Source organism: Aythya ferina, assembly GCF_964211825.1.
Source record: "Aythya ferina genome assembly, chromosome: 2".
NCBI classification, from domain to species: Eukaryota; Metazoa; Chordata; class Aves; order Anseriformes; family Anatidae; genus Aythya; species Aythya ferina.
Window position 1 is genome coordinate 92,535,855 of NC_140297.1, and position 19,639 is coordinate 92,555,493.

Sequence of the window (19,639 nt, forward strand, 5' to 3'; positions counted from 1 at the left end):
CTCTGTTGTTGATTCCGAGTCCTCTGAATCCGATTTGTAGGCCTGAGGGTACCGAAGTCCTTTCTTTCATAAAAATAAATTACAAACTCTGTGAAGGAGAGATGCGTCTTACTACTTTCTTTTAAAATTTGTCTTTAGGGGATGCTGCTTTTCTTTCCCTCCCACATTTTTTTCTCTTCTTTTCGCTCTGGCCTCCAGGCTGGTGCACCTAGCAGGCGGTCAGAAACGTGGGGTTGTTTCCTGCTTCTCCCTGAGAGGCCTCAACTCACATCTGCTGGGGTTGCCTCTTCCAAAACCCATTCGGGGAGTTCCCATCTGGTCTTGTTTTAGTTCCACGTTGCTCTGAAGTGCTGACAGCCCGAGGAAGGAAGGACACAAGCCTCTGTAGCCCACTGGCTGACGAGCCCAGTAGGGCAGAGGAGCGCTCTGCCTTCTCCTCCCATCCGCAGGGGCCGTGACTATGTTTTGTCTGAGCGGCTGCCTCATGACAGCTGTGTAATCACAGGGACGGGGACATACACACATCTTTCAACTCCATTGGAGCCACCTACCCGCTGGGTTACAGTCATTCTTCCCCTCCCATCCTCAGTGAGTCTGAAAGAGCGTGAATGGGTAGCTCAGAGTCACGCTCGGGTCCTGTCTCATTGTGTCCCTGTCCCTCTCTCTCTGGCTCAGTGAATCATGGATCATTTCCGTGTAAACCCGGTGAGAAGGGAGTGACAGGCCTTCCCTGCGATTCCCACACACGCCCAGCCCTGTTCAGTCCCCAGTCTTGCCTACTGCCCGTGTTTTATGCAGAGGGAAGGAAAGATGGTGTTGGATGCCTCCAGGCAAAGGAGAGGGAACTGGATGCACTCTTCCCTAACACCTTTGGTGAGGGCTCCAACCTCTAACCTCTGGATATCAGAGGTGGCTCCAGCGGGAGTGTCCCTGGAAAGATTTTACAGGAAACCAGTGATTATTACTGCATTATGTGCAGGGCCTGAACCAAGTATGCAACTGATTGGCATGCTGACTCGGCAGTGGCTGTCAGCGTAGTAGCTGCAGGAACACCTCACCTGTGAATCCCAGCAGCGATGAGACATCCCGCCAGTCAGCCACAGGCTCGCCCAGTGAGCCCAGCAATGCCTCGAAGCAGAACTTAGCATCTCCCGAGCTCGAAGATTCAAGAATGCAAACACCACCACTAGGCATGTCGAGCCCAATATGTATTTTATTGACCTCATTTCCAAGAAAGTTAAAAAAGAGACTGAAGATGAAATGCATAGCATAATTTCCATAACTTATGAACAACAATCAAGTTATTACGCAGTCTTTTCTTTTGATTTGTACATGATTTGGACAGAAAAATGGCCAAAATTTTTGACCACATTTTGAAAGATGCCACTGAAAATGTATAAACACAATGTGTCTGAATTATCTTAGTCATATCAGTGAACACAGTTCAGAGGCTTCTCCTAAAAATGCGGATTTATGTTCTGTGATTCTAGCCTCTTGGCTATTACTGGAGCTTGTAATAATCATAATTTTTGCCTTGAGATTTGAGAAGGAGTTAAGTCTCACAGAAAATGGAATGTGTCTGAATAATTTATCTTAAGGAAATATAGACTTAGTTTTCAAATATGTAGAGGACTTTCTACACACAGCACTCTGGAAATGCTGTATTAAATACATTTTTTATCCATAGAAAGTAAATATATATCTGTAATTAGTCCAAAGATTTAATTTTGCTGCAATGAGAGTACTTAGATGAAAGAGTCTGCATTCATATGAAATTGTATTTTTTCTATATACTCAGAACATTGAAAAGTGACCCCTTAATCTTTGTATGTAATATACATGCTGTTTTGAAGTTTTTATGTCCTTTTCGCTCATGCCATACCTCAGTTTGTATTATGCTCAGTTTCTCAATTCTTTGAATTTTTTATCACATTATGGGAAGGATGTTCTTTCTACAAAACTTACAGTGCATGATCTTTAAGCATGAATCCACCTACTTCAAGATTTTCCACAAAGTATTGGCATTGAGAAGAATCTGTCTTCATTGATGGGAAGACATCTCAATACTGGTGGTGACACTCCACTTACTATAAGGGAAATATTATTCTTTGTTGAGATGAAAGAAACCTTGTGTCTCTTCCATCAATCTGAAGCATTGTGACATTTCCTATCACTACAGTGCAAAGATGTTCCTTGTGGGAAATGCACAGAATATACTAATGAGAGTGTTCGTACATCAGAGAAACTGTTTTTTTCCCCCTGTAAAATGACAAAATTGTTCTTGATGCAATATTACTAGGCCACAGGAGAGAGAAAGTGTAATTGCCTGTAAATAATAGGCCAGAATGACCAAGCATGACATTTTTAAAGTTCAAATCCTCTCATCCTTAGTTATCATACATTGCATTAAGGCTATTTACAAACAGTATTTGTCAAGCCACTGTGTATCAAAGTGACTTATTTGCCAGTAAATCCAATAACAAGCAAAACAGAGCTTGCTGAGGTTTGCTTTCAATTTCCTCTTCTAACTTCTGTGCCATTTTAAACAAATGACATACTGGTGAGGTGAAGAGGACAGAGTAAAGTGCCAGAGATCACCTGAAGGTCAGCATACAGCAGGTCTCTTCATATTAAATTTGCCAGCACTGTGCTGGCTTTCTATCCAACAAAGCAATGTTCTGCATAACAGAAAGGCAAAGAGTGAAACAGCAAAAGAGATGTAGAAACCAGGAAACTGCTTTTCAAGCTTCCAAAAAGCCTGCTCATTACAACATCAGATAATTGACTATTAGATAAAACCGCTGGCTTTCAAAGCAGACATCAAGGAGCATTGCTTGTGGTCTGAAGTGGAAGATACAACTCACAAAATCCTCAAAAACTTGATCCTCAGTTTACATACATATAAAACACCTCTCCCTATCCACGTATTTTATGGCAGGTTGTAAGAAACAGATAGTGTCTCTCCTTATTTCCATTACAAAGCTCTGCTGAGAGACTAATAACAGTCTGTTCCAGCTGAAGTGAGTAAAACCAGTTCTTCAAAAGAACAAAAAAAGAGAAAGGAAAGAAAAGACTACCTATCTGCTGAATTCTGATTCACACACCGGGTGATACACTTCCCTTTTCCCACTGTATGCTGCTCTGGGGTAATCACTCCCTTTTCAGAAGGTCTGTTTGACCAATTCTTTCACAAAGCTGCCTGCTCCCCTCGAGGGCTATGCTCAAACGACTCAAGCATTGATTCAGCCAGAAGCACTTTCACACAGTTTGAGCCAAAACTACTCCAAGGAAGGCCTAAATCATGCTGGATGAGAGTTCAGACAGTGCTTTTAATGGGGTCAAAATTTCCCTTCCCAATCGGCAATAAAGCAGCCAATCTAGGAGAATTTCCTTTTCCAGGAGGACTTCCTGGAAGTATGAAATTGCTCTGTGGCTGGTTGAACACATGCTGGCAGTCATAAAACACCTGGCCACAGTACGTTCAATCTTGTTCTATATTGCCTTCTCAAGGCTTCTTTTTCTTTCTTCCTCTCTCTCTCTCTCCCTCCCTCCCTCTCTCTCTCTCTCTCTCTCATTGTGTGGATTTATTTATTTACTTATTTTTGCAAGAATTCACATATCAGTTAAGTCCTAGGTTTCAGACGATCAGTAAGCATGAGTCATTTAGGGCAGTCAAGAACTTAAAAGCCTTCCAAGAAGGACATTATCAAATGCTTAGGAACTACCACAATGAATAAGAAAAAAGAATGCTTTGACCTTTTCAGGATGGAGGAGCATTCAGACTTTCAAGAATTCCCTCAAGTGGATGTTTCAACATCTTGGCCATTTGAGATTGCTGAGCATAAGCAAAGTTTGTATAGAAATAATGACTGGATTAGTTGAGAAATCTCTAATTAGAAATAATATGTCAACAGTCTCATATACGTACAGAAACACATGTGTGGGAAGTCATCACATAAAACGGATCAGATAGAAAAGTGGCAAGTGGAAATGAGAAAAAGATGTCGAGAACAAATGGATGAAATTGCTTCATAGGAACATCTTTTTGTAAAGGCATACTGAGTCTTCATTGATCTTTGCGTCTTTTTGGCATCCTCAGACACCTTTTCCCAAAATGATGACACATATTTTCCAATGCCAACGCACTATTCTGTGCTTCAGACTGTCTGTACGTCACCTGCAGCTTCACTTTTGAAAAGCTGAAAGGACTGCCACTCTTCCACTATCCCCTTCCCACCTACGTTGTTTCTAAAGCACGTCCTACATCCTCTCTTCCAAATGTGGTTTTAACAAAGCAGCATAAGGAAGTAGTTCATTGTTATGTTTACTTTCCTTCATTGAGATGTGGGTTTCTGACAACAACGCTGGGCTTGTTTTGGGAGTCATCCACTAGTAAAACTTGATCAAACCTGTTGCATCCTGAAGCAATTGAACAAAATAAGAGTTATGGTTGCTGTAACTTAATCGCAAGCAAAAACATGTAGGTGAGGTGTAATTATCAAGGGTACTGCCATCTGATAACGTTTACTGCAAACAGAAAATTAAAAAACTCAAAGCTGAAGCAAATGAGCGGAAGATTTTTTTTCTTTTTGAATAACTGACTACTGACTTCTTCCTAGAGTTGCATGTAAGTCTCATCTTTTATCCTGAACATTTTTCTTCACTGGATGTTGGGCCTTGAATTTCTGTATTCTCCTTCAACACTGGAAGTACTTGAGACCCAACAGATATCGTATCTGGAAAGGACGGGCACAAAGGCTGGTTCATCAGGTATACGCCAAAGTTTGTCTGAAAAAAAAAAAAAACACAAAACAAAATATTAATTGAGATGCTACTCATGGTAAAGTAATCAGATCTATGGAGGATCTCACAACCCAGATAGGCTTAGAAAAACAATATTGCTTTAAGAATAAGGATGTATGTGTGATCTCAATGTAATTAAGAACATTTTAACTAATTAACTATAATAGACTGGTAAACAAGAGCTAACCCCATGCTATTTAAGAAGAATACCTTAAGTAAGTGGATAAATAACAGAGTATTTCATCATGAGTTCCACAGTATCATATATGTAATTTACACTCGCTCACAGTCTTGTCATTTAATGACTCTTCTGGCTTCTTGACAAATACGGTTAATACATTTCCACAAATAAAGGCTAGGCAGCACCAGCATGCATGTATGTTCAAACAGTGAGGAAAAGTCTTGTGTCTTCTACCATGAATTATTTGCTTTCTTAACAGAAATTTGTTCTGTCTAGCCTTGGTGAATTTCCCTTCATATGTTTTATTAATATCTTAATGTATTTTACAGAAAATATTCAGAAAGTTTGTTTTATTATAATTAACGCTTGTTATCTGTCATTACTGGTGAAGCCACCCTATGTAAATATTACAAATACTTCGATATGTCCTTGTATTACTGGATAATAAAGAAACAAGAAGGAGGATAACCACTTCACCTACTATATAAATGCTCAGAGGCACTGAAAATCTGGTCTGAGTGTCTGCACTCCAATGTATGGTATTAATTTTAAGGACATTAGACATTACAGTTACAGCTACGAACAGCTGGGTGTGATGTGGAAATGTCACATTAAACACTGGCGTGCTTCTGTGATTTTATTTTCCACCTGTGGAGAACATAGAAACGTGCAGCAAGAAACAGATTTGCAACCTTAGGATAATATTTTCCAAGCAATCAGAAAACAGCTTAAAAAAATACTTAAGAAAGAAAGAAAGAAACACTGAAGACCATGTTAAATTGATAATTGAATTTTATACTTCAGAATGCCTTTGCTCTTCAAACCGAAGGACTTGGAAAGCCAACATTAGTTTTCTTGTCAATTTTTTACAGGTTTCAATAAAAAGTATTTGATTTTCATAGGCTACAAATGAACAGTCATTTGAAAGCGTAATATAAATAAATAAGCAAATGTTAATTCATTTAGTATGTCTGAACAAACACATTTTTTAAATAAAACTCTGCACTCCTTCTCCATTTCCTGATGACATTTTTTGCTATTGTTCAGATCAATGATCCTGAAACAGAGGGAATTACATTTACAGCAGGTTTAGAAAAATATACTAAAGGAATTGCAATAAATTAAAAGTAACCAAATGTGTTGGTTGAATTTAAGGGAGCATGTTTGATAGACTTAAAATGCAGGATGTTTACTCAAATTCCTGCACTATATAATTACATAAAAATACAGTAATGAGGTAACATGAAACAGCTTTTAGTCTTCGAAGAATTAGTGAGATTTAAGGCTGAGACCTACTCTCAAGCAACTGCAATGCTATGAAGCAGAGATCTATCCAAATATTGCCCCAGTATGGCTCTGAACTGGGGTCTTTCTGTTTCATTTGTAATTAAATAGTAAAAATTAGATTATTAAATAGTAAAAAAAAATAGTTAAAAGTAAATCTTTTTGGTTATTTCTGTTATTTCTTCATCTCACAGGCATTCCACCTAAATGGACCTGATCAGGCCTGTCCTACTAATGATACTTTTTGGGTACTAGTGCTCACAATGGTGCCAACACCAGTGGATGTAGTAGGGTAGATTCTTCTGGTGAGTAAGTATGAAATGCTGTGGAGTGACCTCAGTGCAGCAGGCTCCCAATCCACTAGCACAGTGACTGCGCTGGATAAACCATAATGGCAAAATGGTAAGTCAGTAACTGCTTCATTTAAAATATGAGAGTACATAATATTAATACCCTGTTCTTGTTTTTCTCTTATTTGTTGACACGTGGTGGTTTCTCCACTGGCATAAATAATGTCTTTTTCAGCCTTGAAGTTAATATCCTGCATTTAATTCCTGCACCCTAATGTAAAAATGACAGTTGCCATAATTTAATTGTTTAAAAAAATCAGGCAATCATAAAACAAGTATTATAAAATGAATATTAGTCCACGCTACCCCATACTTCACACAGGAAGGAATTTTATAACTCATCTGTGTTAGTCAACTAATTTGATACATGAAAATTTTTAACGTATATTCACTGTATTGACAACTTGACTTACCTTAAAAAGACTAACATAAATCTAGGCAGATTGTTCAGTATGGATAATTTAATTTACCTTATTTCTATTGCTCTGAATCATTCAGAATCATTCAGCCACATTTTTTTTTTTCTTAAAGCACTTTAAACCCTCCATGATTATTTAAGAAAAGGTGTGTGTGAGTGTATCTTATTTGCAGGAGTTCTTAAATACTATTTTAATGCATTAAAATATTGCAATTATTTCTCTACTCTGACTGGGCATCTAGGTCTCAGTATTTCTTTGAGTTCTGAGCTTGGATGATGACTAAGGAGTTTTCAAGGTGATATTATACTGATGGTATACATATTTCAGTATTAATGCCTGCTTGGATGAGTGTTTTCCTGTAAAATCACTTTCATTGCTGACATCTTGGTCTTCTGAATGACCAGAATTTTGCTTGTGATTACCAGAAATGGATTGAGTATCTTTTAAGTAAATTTCCTTGCTTTTCTGGTAATTACAAATATTGACTCAGCAAAAATACCCCCAAACAACCACAGAAGCTGCGCATCCTGTCATTCTGACTCTGTTTCAAGAGAATGACAAAATGTGGAAAATTGTCCCTTCTCACATTTCAGTGTTGAAAAATGAGGCTTTCAGACACAGAGATTACAGCCTGCAGAGTCATTACAATGAACTGCATAATCTCCTTCTGCTGTTGCTACCCTTTCCCAACTTCAAGGGCATTTTATTTGGCATATAAACTCTCCAGAGCACACCCAGAGCAGAGCAAAGGGCTGGACTGTGACACAGGTGGCAGCAGGGACTCTTCCTATCACTCTCAAACTTCACGTAAAGCTTCTTGATCAGTAAAACTACAACATTCACTGCTGGGATAAATGGATGAAATGTACCTACTCTTGCCAACAGTGAATCACACGATAGTCATCACACTCACTGAAAGAAGGAGCTATAAAATGCTGTCATTCCTGCATGTTGTTTCAAATACTTTTACTGGACCAACAGCAATATGCACTTGGATGTTTACTGGCAGAGGAACATCCTGGGTACCCTATCTCCTTTTGTTAGACAGAAATGGGAGGTGCTACATGTGACAAAGGCCTTTAAGATGAGAGGCCTTTAAGATACTGCTCCTAAATAGTTGGTTAATTCAAACTTGCACTTGGTAGGGAAAATGCTCTGCAAGAACGTGTAACAAGCACACAAACGACACTGCATGCTATCACTTAGCTTTGGGTAGAGGAGCTCTAGATTGTGCCCCTGGATGTAGCACAGCTGCTTTCTATCAACAGATAAATTCACCTGCTCTCTTTATTTTTATAACATAACCTCCCTCCCATGTGAAGGTTTGGAAGATGCAATTATTAAAGCTGAGTGATTTTATTTCTTTTTAATGCAAGGATGTTTTATTAGTTCTGATTGCACCAAAACTTATCAGTAAAGGCTTACAAAATAAGTCAGTTAAGCTCTCTTTAACTATTTGAAGGGAGATTGTGGGGAGCTGGGGGTCGGCCTCTTCTCACAGATAACTAGTGATAGGACTAGAGGGAATGGCCTCAAGTTGCGCCAGGGGAGGTTCAGGTTGGAAATTTGGAGACATTTCTTCTCAGAAAGAGCAGTCAGGCATTGGAACAGGTTGCCCAGGGAGGTGGTGGAGTCACCGTCCCTGGGGGTGTTTAAGGAAAGGCTGGATGTGATGCTTGGGGACATGGTTTAGTGGGTGACAGTGGTGGTAGGGGGATGATTGGACCAGATGATCTTGGAGGTCTTTTCCAACCTTAATACTTCTGTGATTCTCTGAAAATAGGGTTGTGGAAGCACTTGCTTTTAATATGTTAATTTCTCATATTGGAAAGAAAGAAAAGTTTTAACTTGATGTCAAAAAGCCTCAAACATTTTGTTTTGTTGAAAATGACTGGACAGCAGAGTGTTTTATTAAGAACTGATTTTCCTTTGCTCTCTACCTTAAAGAAATGTATTTCCCACTTTGCACGCGAACAAGAAAAGAAGCGTATTATTTCAGAGGTCTGTTAATTACACCAGTCACTGTTTGCAAGTGTTCCAGATCTTTGGATGAAAAGCAGTGCACAGTGTAAAGCCCTGCATTACTATGAAAATGATGATAATGATGCATCAGATAAGAGAAGTCATTTGCTATCCCTGCTTTCAGTAAGCAGTCCAAAGGCGTGGCGTCTAATTCCGCAGGAAAGGGAGCTCTCCCAGGCACAATGAGAGACATAAAAGAGGATCAACAGCCCACAGGAAAAAAACACAAACCTTTTCAGTGCAGAAAGGCATGTGCAAACACAATGGATTTCCCTTGATGTACCGCTATCCATACATTCCATGCATACAGGCTGCTGGGGCAGGCTGCTAATGCAATTCCCCTTGCTACCTTGACAGCAAGTCCCAGCTCATAGCACTGCTGCAAATCCACCACAGGGCTTCCGCTATTGTTAGCGTTAAACTGCATCTGCAAAGCCCAGAAGATGGGCAAGAATTCAGTGTTCCCTCCTTCCTGTCCGTGTGCCTTTTGCATCAGGTGGTGACGCATGGGGAACAGCATGTGGCTATTTTTATGCTATTTGCTTAATGTAGTTATCTAGTCTTTCGTAGCCTTCTGCAGCCACAGAGAGCTCTGTCACAGAAGGAGAGCTCATTTTTTCCTTTTCAGTCAAAAATTACAGAAGGAATTCATAATGAGTACTTTTTCAGAACTTGTGGCAGTAGACCTGAAGTTCGCTTTGTAGAGATGTTTGCATTTTATTTCAAACAATGTGAAAAAAAGGTTTCATAAAAAGTAGCTGGCTGGGCTTCATTACCCTTCCGTACATTTATAGGGAAACATGCAAATTGCTTGTGTGGCTAATTACAGTAGCTGGTTCTGGCTTTCAGTAGTAATCCATGTATTCAAAGCCTCAGTCTTTCAGCTTGGAGCACCAGATTCTCAGAGTCTCGGAGGAATGGAGAAAAACATGATTTCAGAAATAAATATTGAACCACCTCTTACAAGCCTTACTTTATTTAGATCATTATTGAAGTTCATTGGCAGTGCTTTAGTTAGGGCTACCAACTTGACAGAGTACAATATATTTTTCTGGGTTGGTATTCTTGGAAAAAAATAAAACAAAACGTTGTATATTGACATCTGGCATGCAGGATTTGCTGGCCATTCACACGTGCGTTGTTTTTAACGTTTTGCAAATTGAGCAACAACAATGGCCTTTCAAAAATATCAGCTCCCCCTGTACTGGGAAATTAGCTTAAATCATATTTGCTGCATTTGTTGTACTTCAAATTGTGTTACTGACAGCTGGGAACAAACACAGCTAGATTCCTTCACTGAATCTGTATTCGATAAAAATAATAAAGTGATGTCTATTAGATGACTCCTCAACAGAAAAGCACATGCTACAGACATGAGTCACCAAAGGATTAGCTCTGCAATTTAGCACAGCCACATGAACTCAGTGTTGCTTCCCCCTCCTTGCTATGGAAGGTTTGGATGAGTGTCCTCTGCCAGGACCGCTCAGCACACTGAAGACGCCAAAATCCTCAGGTGCTACTCACTGATAAGCAGCTGGTGACCATCACCCCACAGATGACTTGCAGGAGGAACGGGCTGCGAGGTCTTTACAGACCAACTCAGGCAAGCTATCAGTTCAAATTATCTCTTTCGGCTGTTGAGCTTACCAGAAGACTTGGCCTTATGCAGAGCAGGGCATGCTCAAAAGGCTCCTTCTGCCAGCAACACTGAGAGTAATCTTTGGCTGAAGGATGGGAAAAATAAAAGAGCTGAAGGCCCTGTTCTCTGCAGCATGAGTATCTTTGCACAGCTGAGGGAGGCAGAGCACTCCCCTGCTGTGAATAGCAGCACTGTGCTCTGCAGTGCCTTGCCTTGCCCTGCTCCTTTTATCTGATGCCAGGTTCTCGAGAGGCTGGATGGCTCTCTCTGCCTTAATTCTGTAGGAATGAGTCACATGGTCCTACGAGTGTTCATATCAAGAAAGCCTTTGCATTGCCAGGGTTAATCAAAACCAAAGAGATTTTTTTTTTTTCTTTCTCTGTGGGAAGCGTGCAGGAGATGCTTTGCCTCTCCTGAGAAGCTGTGTTCCTGGGAAGTTGTCCTTGCCACCTGAGAAGGTCCCCAAATACAGATTGCTGTTCCTCTGCAGAGGCTTTAAGTCACAATCCAGCAAAATGCACGTGGGTAGAGAGAGAGCCCTCTCTGCCCCACATGGAAGCAGGGCAGCATCCCTACCCAGAAAATGCTCGGCAGTGCCCCAGATGTCCCAGTTGTGGCTCACCGTTACATGGAGAAGGCTCTTGTCCCTGGGCTACCCACCACGACTCCTCTCACAACTGCACAGGTACTGCAAAAATCTGGATGCCAGAGCCTGCTGTGCAACCCCAAGTCATCTCAGGTCAGCAGGAAGCTGTGTCTGGGCAGCCAGCCCCTGCCTGCTCGCCTCCCTCCCTGCACCAGGCAGCTGGCTCCCTCTTGGAGCCACCCAGCGGGGCTATTCCCCCAGGATAACACTCATTGGAAATGGAGCTCTTTGTTTGCCTAATGAGTCACTGAGACAAATTGATTTTTTTTTTTTTTTTTTTTGTAACAAAGAGGGCATTATTTGTAACTTGTTTGTGCATTGTTTGGGTGAACAATTTGCAACCTGTTTGTTATTGCTTTGCCTCCGTGCTGTGCCCACTCTCTGGTGTTTGGCTGTTATTGGCGAGGCTTCTGAGCCCAGAGTGGCCGATGAATTTTTACAAGAGAAGCTTAACAGTAAAGAGTGAATTCAGAGTAAGGATTTTCAGCTAAATAAATACTTCGGAGGGGATTTGTGAAGCTTTTGGGATGCCAAACTGTCTAGCCATTGTCTGAGTACTCTCAGTTCCAAGAAGTAATGCAACCTGAGCAGGCAGAAAGACTCCAAAGCAATGCCTTGTGTTTCAAACCTATTCCCCAGTCTCTTTCCTAATCAATTACTCTCAACTTTGTCTATATTCATGTCTGCTCTGCATTTCCTGCTAAGTAGTTTCCCTCAACAAGAGTAAGGTTGAGTCTTAGGAGCTAATTGTGTCATCACAAACACTTGGTGATTTTTCTGCACATTTCTCTTCCTGAATGATATCAGCACATTGGTTCATGTTTGCCAAGACCAAAATAAACACATTGTAAAGTGGTACATACTGAACAATAGCAAGAACAATAAAAAATAATTCATATTAATAGCCAATTGCTGAATTTAAAATGTGTTGAACATTTTATGGAAATAAAAGATATTGTATCTGGGTTGTAAGTGCATCCTCTTTTGACTGAAAAAACAAATGGTAATGATTAGCATAAAAATGTAATTGTAAATATTCTCTCAGCAGGTATTTCTCTATGCATGCAATGCGCTACATCTTTCTGCACAGCTATTTTTGAGTAACTTACTGACCTTTCTACCTCTTGCAGCAGACAGAGACTGCAGAACTTCTTTATTTCGCTCCCCAGACTGTTGATCAATGCAGATTATTTGACACCTGCTACACGGACCCACAACCTGAAATTTCAGTTAAAGAAGGTCACTGCTATATGTCAGAACAGTACAACATGGAACAGTACAAGCTTCTGACTAGCATAATATCATAAAAAAATATGTTTTCCATATGTTTCTTATGTTCTTTAATGCTTTAATTACGTAAGAGGTCAGTCCTGTTCCCCTAACATAGGAACATTTTCCAAGGGTCCACTTGCAAAACTATCACTACATTTTTAGTTTTGTTTGTTTTTGTTTTTGTTTTTTTTTTTTTAAATAAAACTTTCCCAGAAACAGAATATGAGAAATACCAAGTATTTACATATTTATATTTCCTGATGGCTTCACTTTGTGGGCTGGCAGGGCTACTTGCTCAAAGGAGAACTGAAGACAAAATTAAGCCAAGGCCTCAGGATTTAAACAAAGGAAGACTCTCTTGGATCTAAACTAACAGGCCTTGGTTAACAGTTTTTCTGTGCAATTGAAATACACAGTATCCCACGTTCTTTCTTATAGGCATTGCACTTGTAGATAATCAGAATGCAAAATGTGAATTTCCACAAATGTATATAAGCAGCAGGAATAATGAGATCCTGTAGTTTAACATCATATATAATACAAAGCATGGTTCTTAAAGTTAATTCTTGTTTAAAATAGGGTCGGTTAAAAGGGGGAAAAAAGAAAAAAAAAAAAACGACCACATTTTTTTCTTACCTTTTAAAGCATTAAAGCATTAAGATGAAGAAAAAAGACAAATTCCAGTTTTGCTTGCTATAGCATCCCCACCTTTAGCAAAGCTCTACATTTTACAAAACAACTCTTCTTTAAAATGTCTTAATATAAACTTTCTACTGTTGCAAAGTTTGTCATAATTTCAAATAGGTCAAATAATTAAACCTTACACTGCAAATATTTCTATACGCTGTTCTGAAGTGCTATTTTATTTCTTTGAGGTACGTCTAGAACTGTTTGTACAACTCTTCACTGTAACCATCAAAACCATATATTTGGCTCAGCTTTTTCAGAAGATGATTTTCCACTGCTTTAATATTTTATTAAAAGGAAAACAAGACAAAAGAAGGAAATATCTTCCCCTACTTTTCTTTGTTCAATAGCATTTTCTATTGTTTTCCTGGCATCAAGCACCATTAACATAATTTCTACTGTTACTACATCAATATCTGGGTAGCAGAGACTGGAAAAGAGAATGCAAGTTGCATAAGCCTTTCTATTTTTGGCTTGCATTCCTAAGGTATTTCAATGCCAGAAACAGGAAAGCAGTTTTATCCTGAATATACTGTAGTTTTACAGTATATTCCACAACTGGATCCTGAGCTGCAACTCAGTTCCCTACTGCAACTCTGGACTCCAACAAAATATACATCAAGGGTTTTGTCTTCTGTATTCCTTATCTCCTACCTGCCGAATTTTTCCTCAATTTTCTTTAACTCACATTTCAGCTTGCTGATCAAAGTATGCATAAGAAGAGAGCGGACAGGTCATAATTTCTACCCTTACTGAAAACACGGCCTTTCCATTTCTTAGGATATGCTGACCAGAAACAATTAGGAGTGATTTCTATCATGGCTTCTAGATCTGACATTAACACTTCTCTTATTCACCCCTTTCACTGTCATCCCTAAGCAAATGATGAATAAACTCCTTTCACATCCTAGGCAATGCATTTACAAATAGACATTTCATAGCTAAGGACCAGGCAAATCCAATACAACACGTAATGCATATATTCATCTTTTCCCTTGGTTTCATGTGTTGCTTCTTCATGGAACTTTTGTTGAACTTCTTCTAAAAAGAATTTCTTTGCCGACAAAGTCTGACTTGATACCATTTTCCTTACAGTACAAAGCACATTATGTTGTTAGATATGACATGAAGAATAACATATGAAACAGCCCTACCTAAGGCTAGACTAAGAAACATGTCCTGAATGGAGATTAGGATGCATACACCAGAGAGCAATAGACAGTGATCATTCACTGGTATTCATGTCCAGGCTTTTGGCAATCATTTTCTTAATGTGCAGCAATCTGAGACTGCATTTGGACTATCACACTTAAAAGCTGCTCATATTCTCTTGTTATAAGCAGGCTCAATATTTGCTGCAAACTCAGCCTCAAAACAGTGATTATTTTTCACCTCAGTTGGATGGAGGTGGGGAATTTTATGAATTATGAAATAAAAAAAAAGGTGGAGAAATATGTCAAAACCTCTCACTTATATTGCAGCATGTTTGTCACAGGTTACACACTTCATAAATTGCATCTGCACACACTGTGCCACCCATATTCCAGTCAAAGCCTTACAAAAATTGCTCTGTCTCCAAGTTCAAAATGCTTTGTGCTAGAGGACAAGATCCCATAGGACTAGGACGAGGGAGATAAGTTCATACCTGGAATCGCAGAGCACCTATTGAAATCTCAGCCCATTCTTCTTCTTCAAAGGACTCTGGTGCACTGATGACAATGTTGGCACGGAAACGCCGGATTAATTCCTCTATTTCCAATGGCTCTTCCAATCTGTACCACAGAGTTCACAACAGAAAAGAAAGAATAGGCTTTATTAACGAGTTCTGCACTAGTTCTGCACTAGTTTTTTGTGCTGTAAGAAGCTAGCGGCTAATAGGATTCATCAAACAGATGAATCTCCATAATAATTTGGACCAATTTTTATTACAAAGGCTATAAAAAAGACACAAGGTATTTGACTAGAATTTGTAATCATCTAGGTGGCTTCTTCAGGGCTGTAACCTGGAACTGTAAAGTAGGCAGGAAAGCATGCGGAGTGGCAATTATAAATAATGCATATGAGAAAAAATCCTTATTAGTTATATGCAAGGTTAATGGTAACAAATAAAAAGATCTTTTGACTAAGCTGGTTTAAATTTGACTGGTTAAATGCTTCTAAAAAGAAAGCAAGCACAAGCATATTCTGCATATGCTGCAGTAGCAAAAGGGACAAAAATTACAGATGCTGAAGGTGAAAAAGGCCAGTAAGGCATTTTATGAGAGAAATGTATTCCTTATATTATTATTTGCCTTTAGGTTGCAACAGATTGCACCAAATGACAGGTGTTTTGAAAAAAATTAATCTCTGCGTGGAGATATCTCCACCTCTTTACAAGCATTTGAACTGCCAGGGTGTAGTGTGTCAGTGCTGAGAACATACATGAGGGAGACAGAAGAGCAGACTGCATACAAATATCAGAAAACTGACTGCACCTCTGAATTGTCATCAATGTCATCATTGCTGTCCTTCTAAAGGAGAATCCTACCTGTACCATAAAAAAGGACAGCCCTAAAAACCGTAAGAGAGGTTCTCTGAAGTGGGGCAGAACAATTCATTTTGCATTAGCTATGATGGACGTGAACAACTTCCAAAGGACAAAAAGTTTAAAATCTGTGTTTTAATTAAAATATGGAAAAACATGTAAAATCAAAGCACAGGGAAAACTGTTCACATCAAACAGTCTTGGCAGAATAGGTCTGTTAGGTGAAGAAAAGGCTTGATTTTATTTTAAATAGTCTGGATGATCTTCTTTAGCAGACAAATGTGCGTAAGGATAAATCAACTTTCAGGCAAACCACACAACCCTGGCTCCAACAAGCTTTCACTGTTCACAAGGCTCCCAGGAGCCTGGGGGTTGAAAGTGGGGTGGGAAGCTGAAGGGCTCCAAGTTTTCCCTAGAGATTCCACAAGCATGTCTCAATCCATGGCAGAGGCAATGCTTATCACGATTGGAGTAGACAGGAGCCAAAGGAAAGTGCAGACTATGCTGATGCTAGAAGTGGCAGGGAAGAAACTAGCAGTTAGTGATGAACAAATTCAGTTCCACTGTTTTGCTTCCTGCCTTTGCTGTGTACTGTGCTGAGACCTGGCTGAAAGGAGTTTGGGCGCTGCGCAGAGGGAGCTTTGCATTTCGTGACATGTGGGCATCAGCTACCTAAGCTGGTATTAATGGGAGCATCAAAAGCCCCAGTAACCTTGGATCTGGGCTCAAAATGCCCTGAACCAGCTGCTAAAAACTACTTTTAGTTTCTACTTTCAGCCCTTGCTGCTGCTCCTCCAAGTCTGCAGTGCCCACACTCCTACTCACCTCCAAAATAACTCCGCTCTCCCACACCTATCCCCAACCCTGCTTGTAACTACTTGGCAGCATTTATCAGAGTAAATACGCATTATTTCCCCTCCCTCAAAACATCAATCAGTTGGATAGAGGCACCTTCATCCTGCAAATCTCAACAAGGATCTGTTGCGAAAATCAATGTCATTTGCCAAAGCTAGCTTGAGTACTTAGGATTTTCCACAGCAGTGGGCCCTGCAATGCAGAAAGCATTCCATATATTTAGCAGGCAAACCTGAAAATGATTATTTTCACCTTCAGGGGAGTATTTGATTGAGAACATTTGGGCATGAGGCCAGGCCACGGGGATTTTCACGGGGGTGGCCTATAATGGCAACAGCAGAGATGAGTGTCTCATTACGCATGTAGTTCTCTATCAGTATGTTACGTTCTAATTTTTAATTAAATTGCTGTTACTGTTTTAGATCACCTCTCAAGACCCAAATGTAAAGGGGAAGATTAATTCTACTAACTACAGAAGATGCTAAGAAAGAGAAACTATTAAGACTCAACTGAAGATTGAAAGGGTCCTATAAATCTTAGCAGTTTTCCATTAAATAAAACTAAATGCACATGCCAAGAAGATAACTAATACTTTCCAAAAAAGAAAGACATTTAATAAAGACCACTACGTGCAGATTCTTCAATGTTTATTGCATAGTTCAACATTTTGAAAGTTTGTACACTGTGATTCAGTAGCAGTTCAGAACAATGATGCAGTATATAATAAATTAGATATTAGATTAGATATTAGGAAGAAATTCTTTACTCTGGGGGGAGTGGGGCACTGGCACAGGTTGCCCACAGAAGCTGTGGATGCCCCATCCCTGGAGGTGTTCAAGGCCAGGCTGGATGGGGCTTTGGGCAACCTGGTCTGGTGGGAGGTGTCCCTGCCCATGGCAGAGGGGTTGGAACCACATGAACCTTACAGTCCCTTCCAACTCAAACCATTCTATGCCTGTATGGTTGTATGATGCTGAATTAATTTTCTCAGCACTCGGAGAAAGCACTGCATGGCAAAATAAGGAGTAATTTTCCAAGTTGTGCTGCAGAGTGGGAAGTGAGATGCTTCTCAGGCATAACGGCGACTCCAGTCACATCTGGAGTTTTATTTGAGAAAAAAGAAATTACACACTGAGTTGTATTGGGGGGAACACTGGAAGATATTAAGTGCAAAACAGTGTATCATCTGACGTTGTATATTTCAAAGTTCCCTGTCATCCTTCATCATCACTTGCTGCTTCATCTGGTTCCTTCACTTTTTCTTTCTACTCAAATCCCATATCTATCAGGCTTCTTGCTGGATCTCACCATGGAAAATGCCCACTGTGAGTAAGGGATGCCTGCAATCATTGTTTGGCCAAGGAGATGTAAACCAGACAGTCAAGCCTCAAAAGAAGGCATTAATTATAACTGAGAAAAGGTAGTCAAAAAAGAAAGAGATGGAAAGATTCAAACTGTTGCCAGGCATTTTTCCCAGGATACTGCTGTCACATGCTGAAATTGCCCAACTGCTTCTTCCTAAAGAAAGAAAACCCTCAGGCAATGCAAGTTGATCTGTAGCAGTGCTTAATGCAGTCAGTGGTTTTAAACCCCAAAGCTATATACCCATCTTCCTACAGCTATATATATGTATATATGAATAACTCTAAACAGGAGTTTCATTGCAGGGCAACATATTTGGTGGGTGACCTAAAGAAGAGAAGGTGTTTCCAAGCAGAGGCAGGACAGTTTGGTGAGACAAGAAAAGGGGAGTATGAGCTCAGAAAAGAATATATGGGTTGTGGGGGGCACAGCTATGATAGAGGCCCCGTGGAAGGATTTTCTATGGAATGTAGGCCAGTTCTCAGTTCAAGAAAGAACAACATGATCAGCTTATGAAAATTTAGTTAGTATTGGGTTCCTTATCTTTGAACTCTGTGCCAATCAAATGTTTCATTTGTTGCCTGTATCTCCCACTTTGGTACTAATAATGCGAAATAAAATAATTAAATAAATAAATAAACACAGTCCTGCAAATAGTTTAAAAATATTTCTGTTATGAGTGTTTGCTCTAACCTGAACCCCTTCCATGGGGAAAATATATTTCGGTAAGTAGGAAGACCTTCAATTTTCATCTAATAGATTTTGTCGAGGAAAACTTATTATCTGTGTTCTTCCCACAAACAGAAATTGGTTGATTCCTGACAGTCTCCTACCACCAAGTCAATTGACAAGAATTTTGTTTAAGTTCTCATAAAGATGACTGGAAGGCAGGTTATATTCAGGCATTTAACCCAAGTTTTCAGAAAGACTGTCTCATTTTCTAGATAAACAATTACATTGGCATCTTCTGGCAAGACGCTGGAATCCAAGATGGCTGTTGAAGGCAGAAGGACCTTACCTTGCAGAAATATGTTCTTTCAGCTGCAGAATGCTTGCTACATTTATCAGGAGGTATTGTGCTTCATTCACAAGAGAGAGTGAGATGCTTGTAGCACAGGTTGGACCTAAGAAAGATCAATTCAACATTATAAAATGATTGTTAAAAATCAGGAAGATTATACTAGTAATTTCACCTCATCTTTCCCTTGACCTTATTCTTTCTCATTAATTTTTTTTTTCATTGGTCTTAGACACTAAGGGAAGACTCCAAGAATTTCCTCAGAACTGTAAATCATCATTATATAATGCATTCAGAAAACAGGATAGAGCTGAGATTTTAACAGTTTTGTAAAATCATTTACAACAGCAATAACTATGGATTTTCAATGTTCTTTAATTTGATTGCTTTTGTAATGAAATTTAGTATAAAAATAAATTATTTGTTTATAGATTTTTCATGACCATTTTTCAAAATTATCATTGAATTTTCAGGCAAAATCGTAGTAATTATGATAAAAATAAAACAAAAAGACTGAGGTATTTGTACATTTTCACCAAACGTAAAAAAGCACATAAGCACAGTTTGGGTATAAATG

The 19,639-nt window shown here is 39.4% G+C and overlaps 1 protein-coding gene across 7 annotated transcripts in view; it reads right to left on the bottom strand.

The window, feature by feature from the left end:
- Window positions 1–1,195: 1,195 nt before the first annotated feature.
- Window positions 1,196–19,639, bottom strand: part of MOCOS (molybdenum cofactor sulfurase) — a 274,042-nt gene continuing 255,598 nt past the window's right edge. For all 7 annotated transcript variants that reach the window (XM_084509001.1, XM_084509002.1, XM_084508998.1 and 4 more), the window contains 4 exons: window positions 19,063–19,168; window positions 14,949–15,075; window positions 12,458–12,562; window positions 1,196–4,788 (listed from right to left, as the gene is read on the bottom strand). In XM_084509001.1, the coding sequence (XP_084365127.1) occupies window positions 4,642–4,788; window positions 12,458–12,562; window positions 14,949–15,075; window positions 19,063–19,168 (485 nt within the window). In that variant the 3' untranslated portion in view covers window positions 1,196–4,641. The remainder of the gene's footprint in view (window positions 4,789–12,457; window positions 12,563–14,948; window positions 15,076–19,062; window positions 19,169–19,639) is intronic.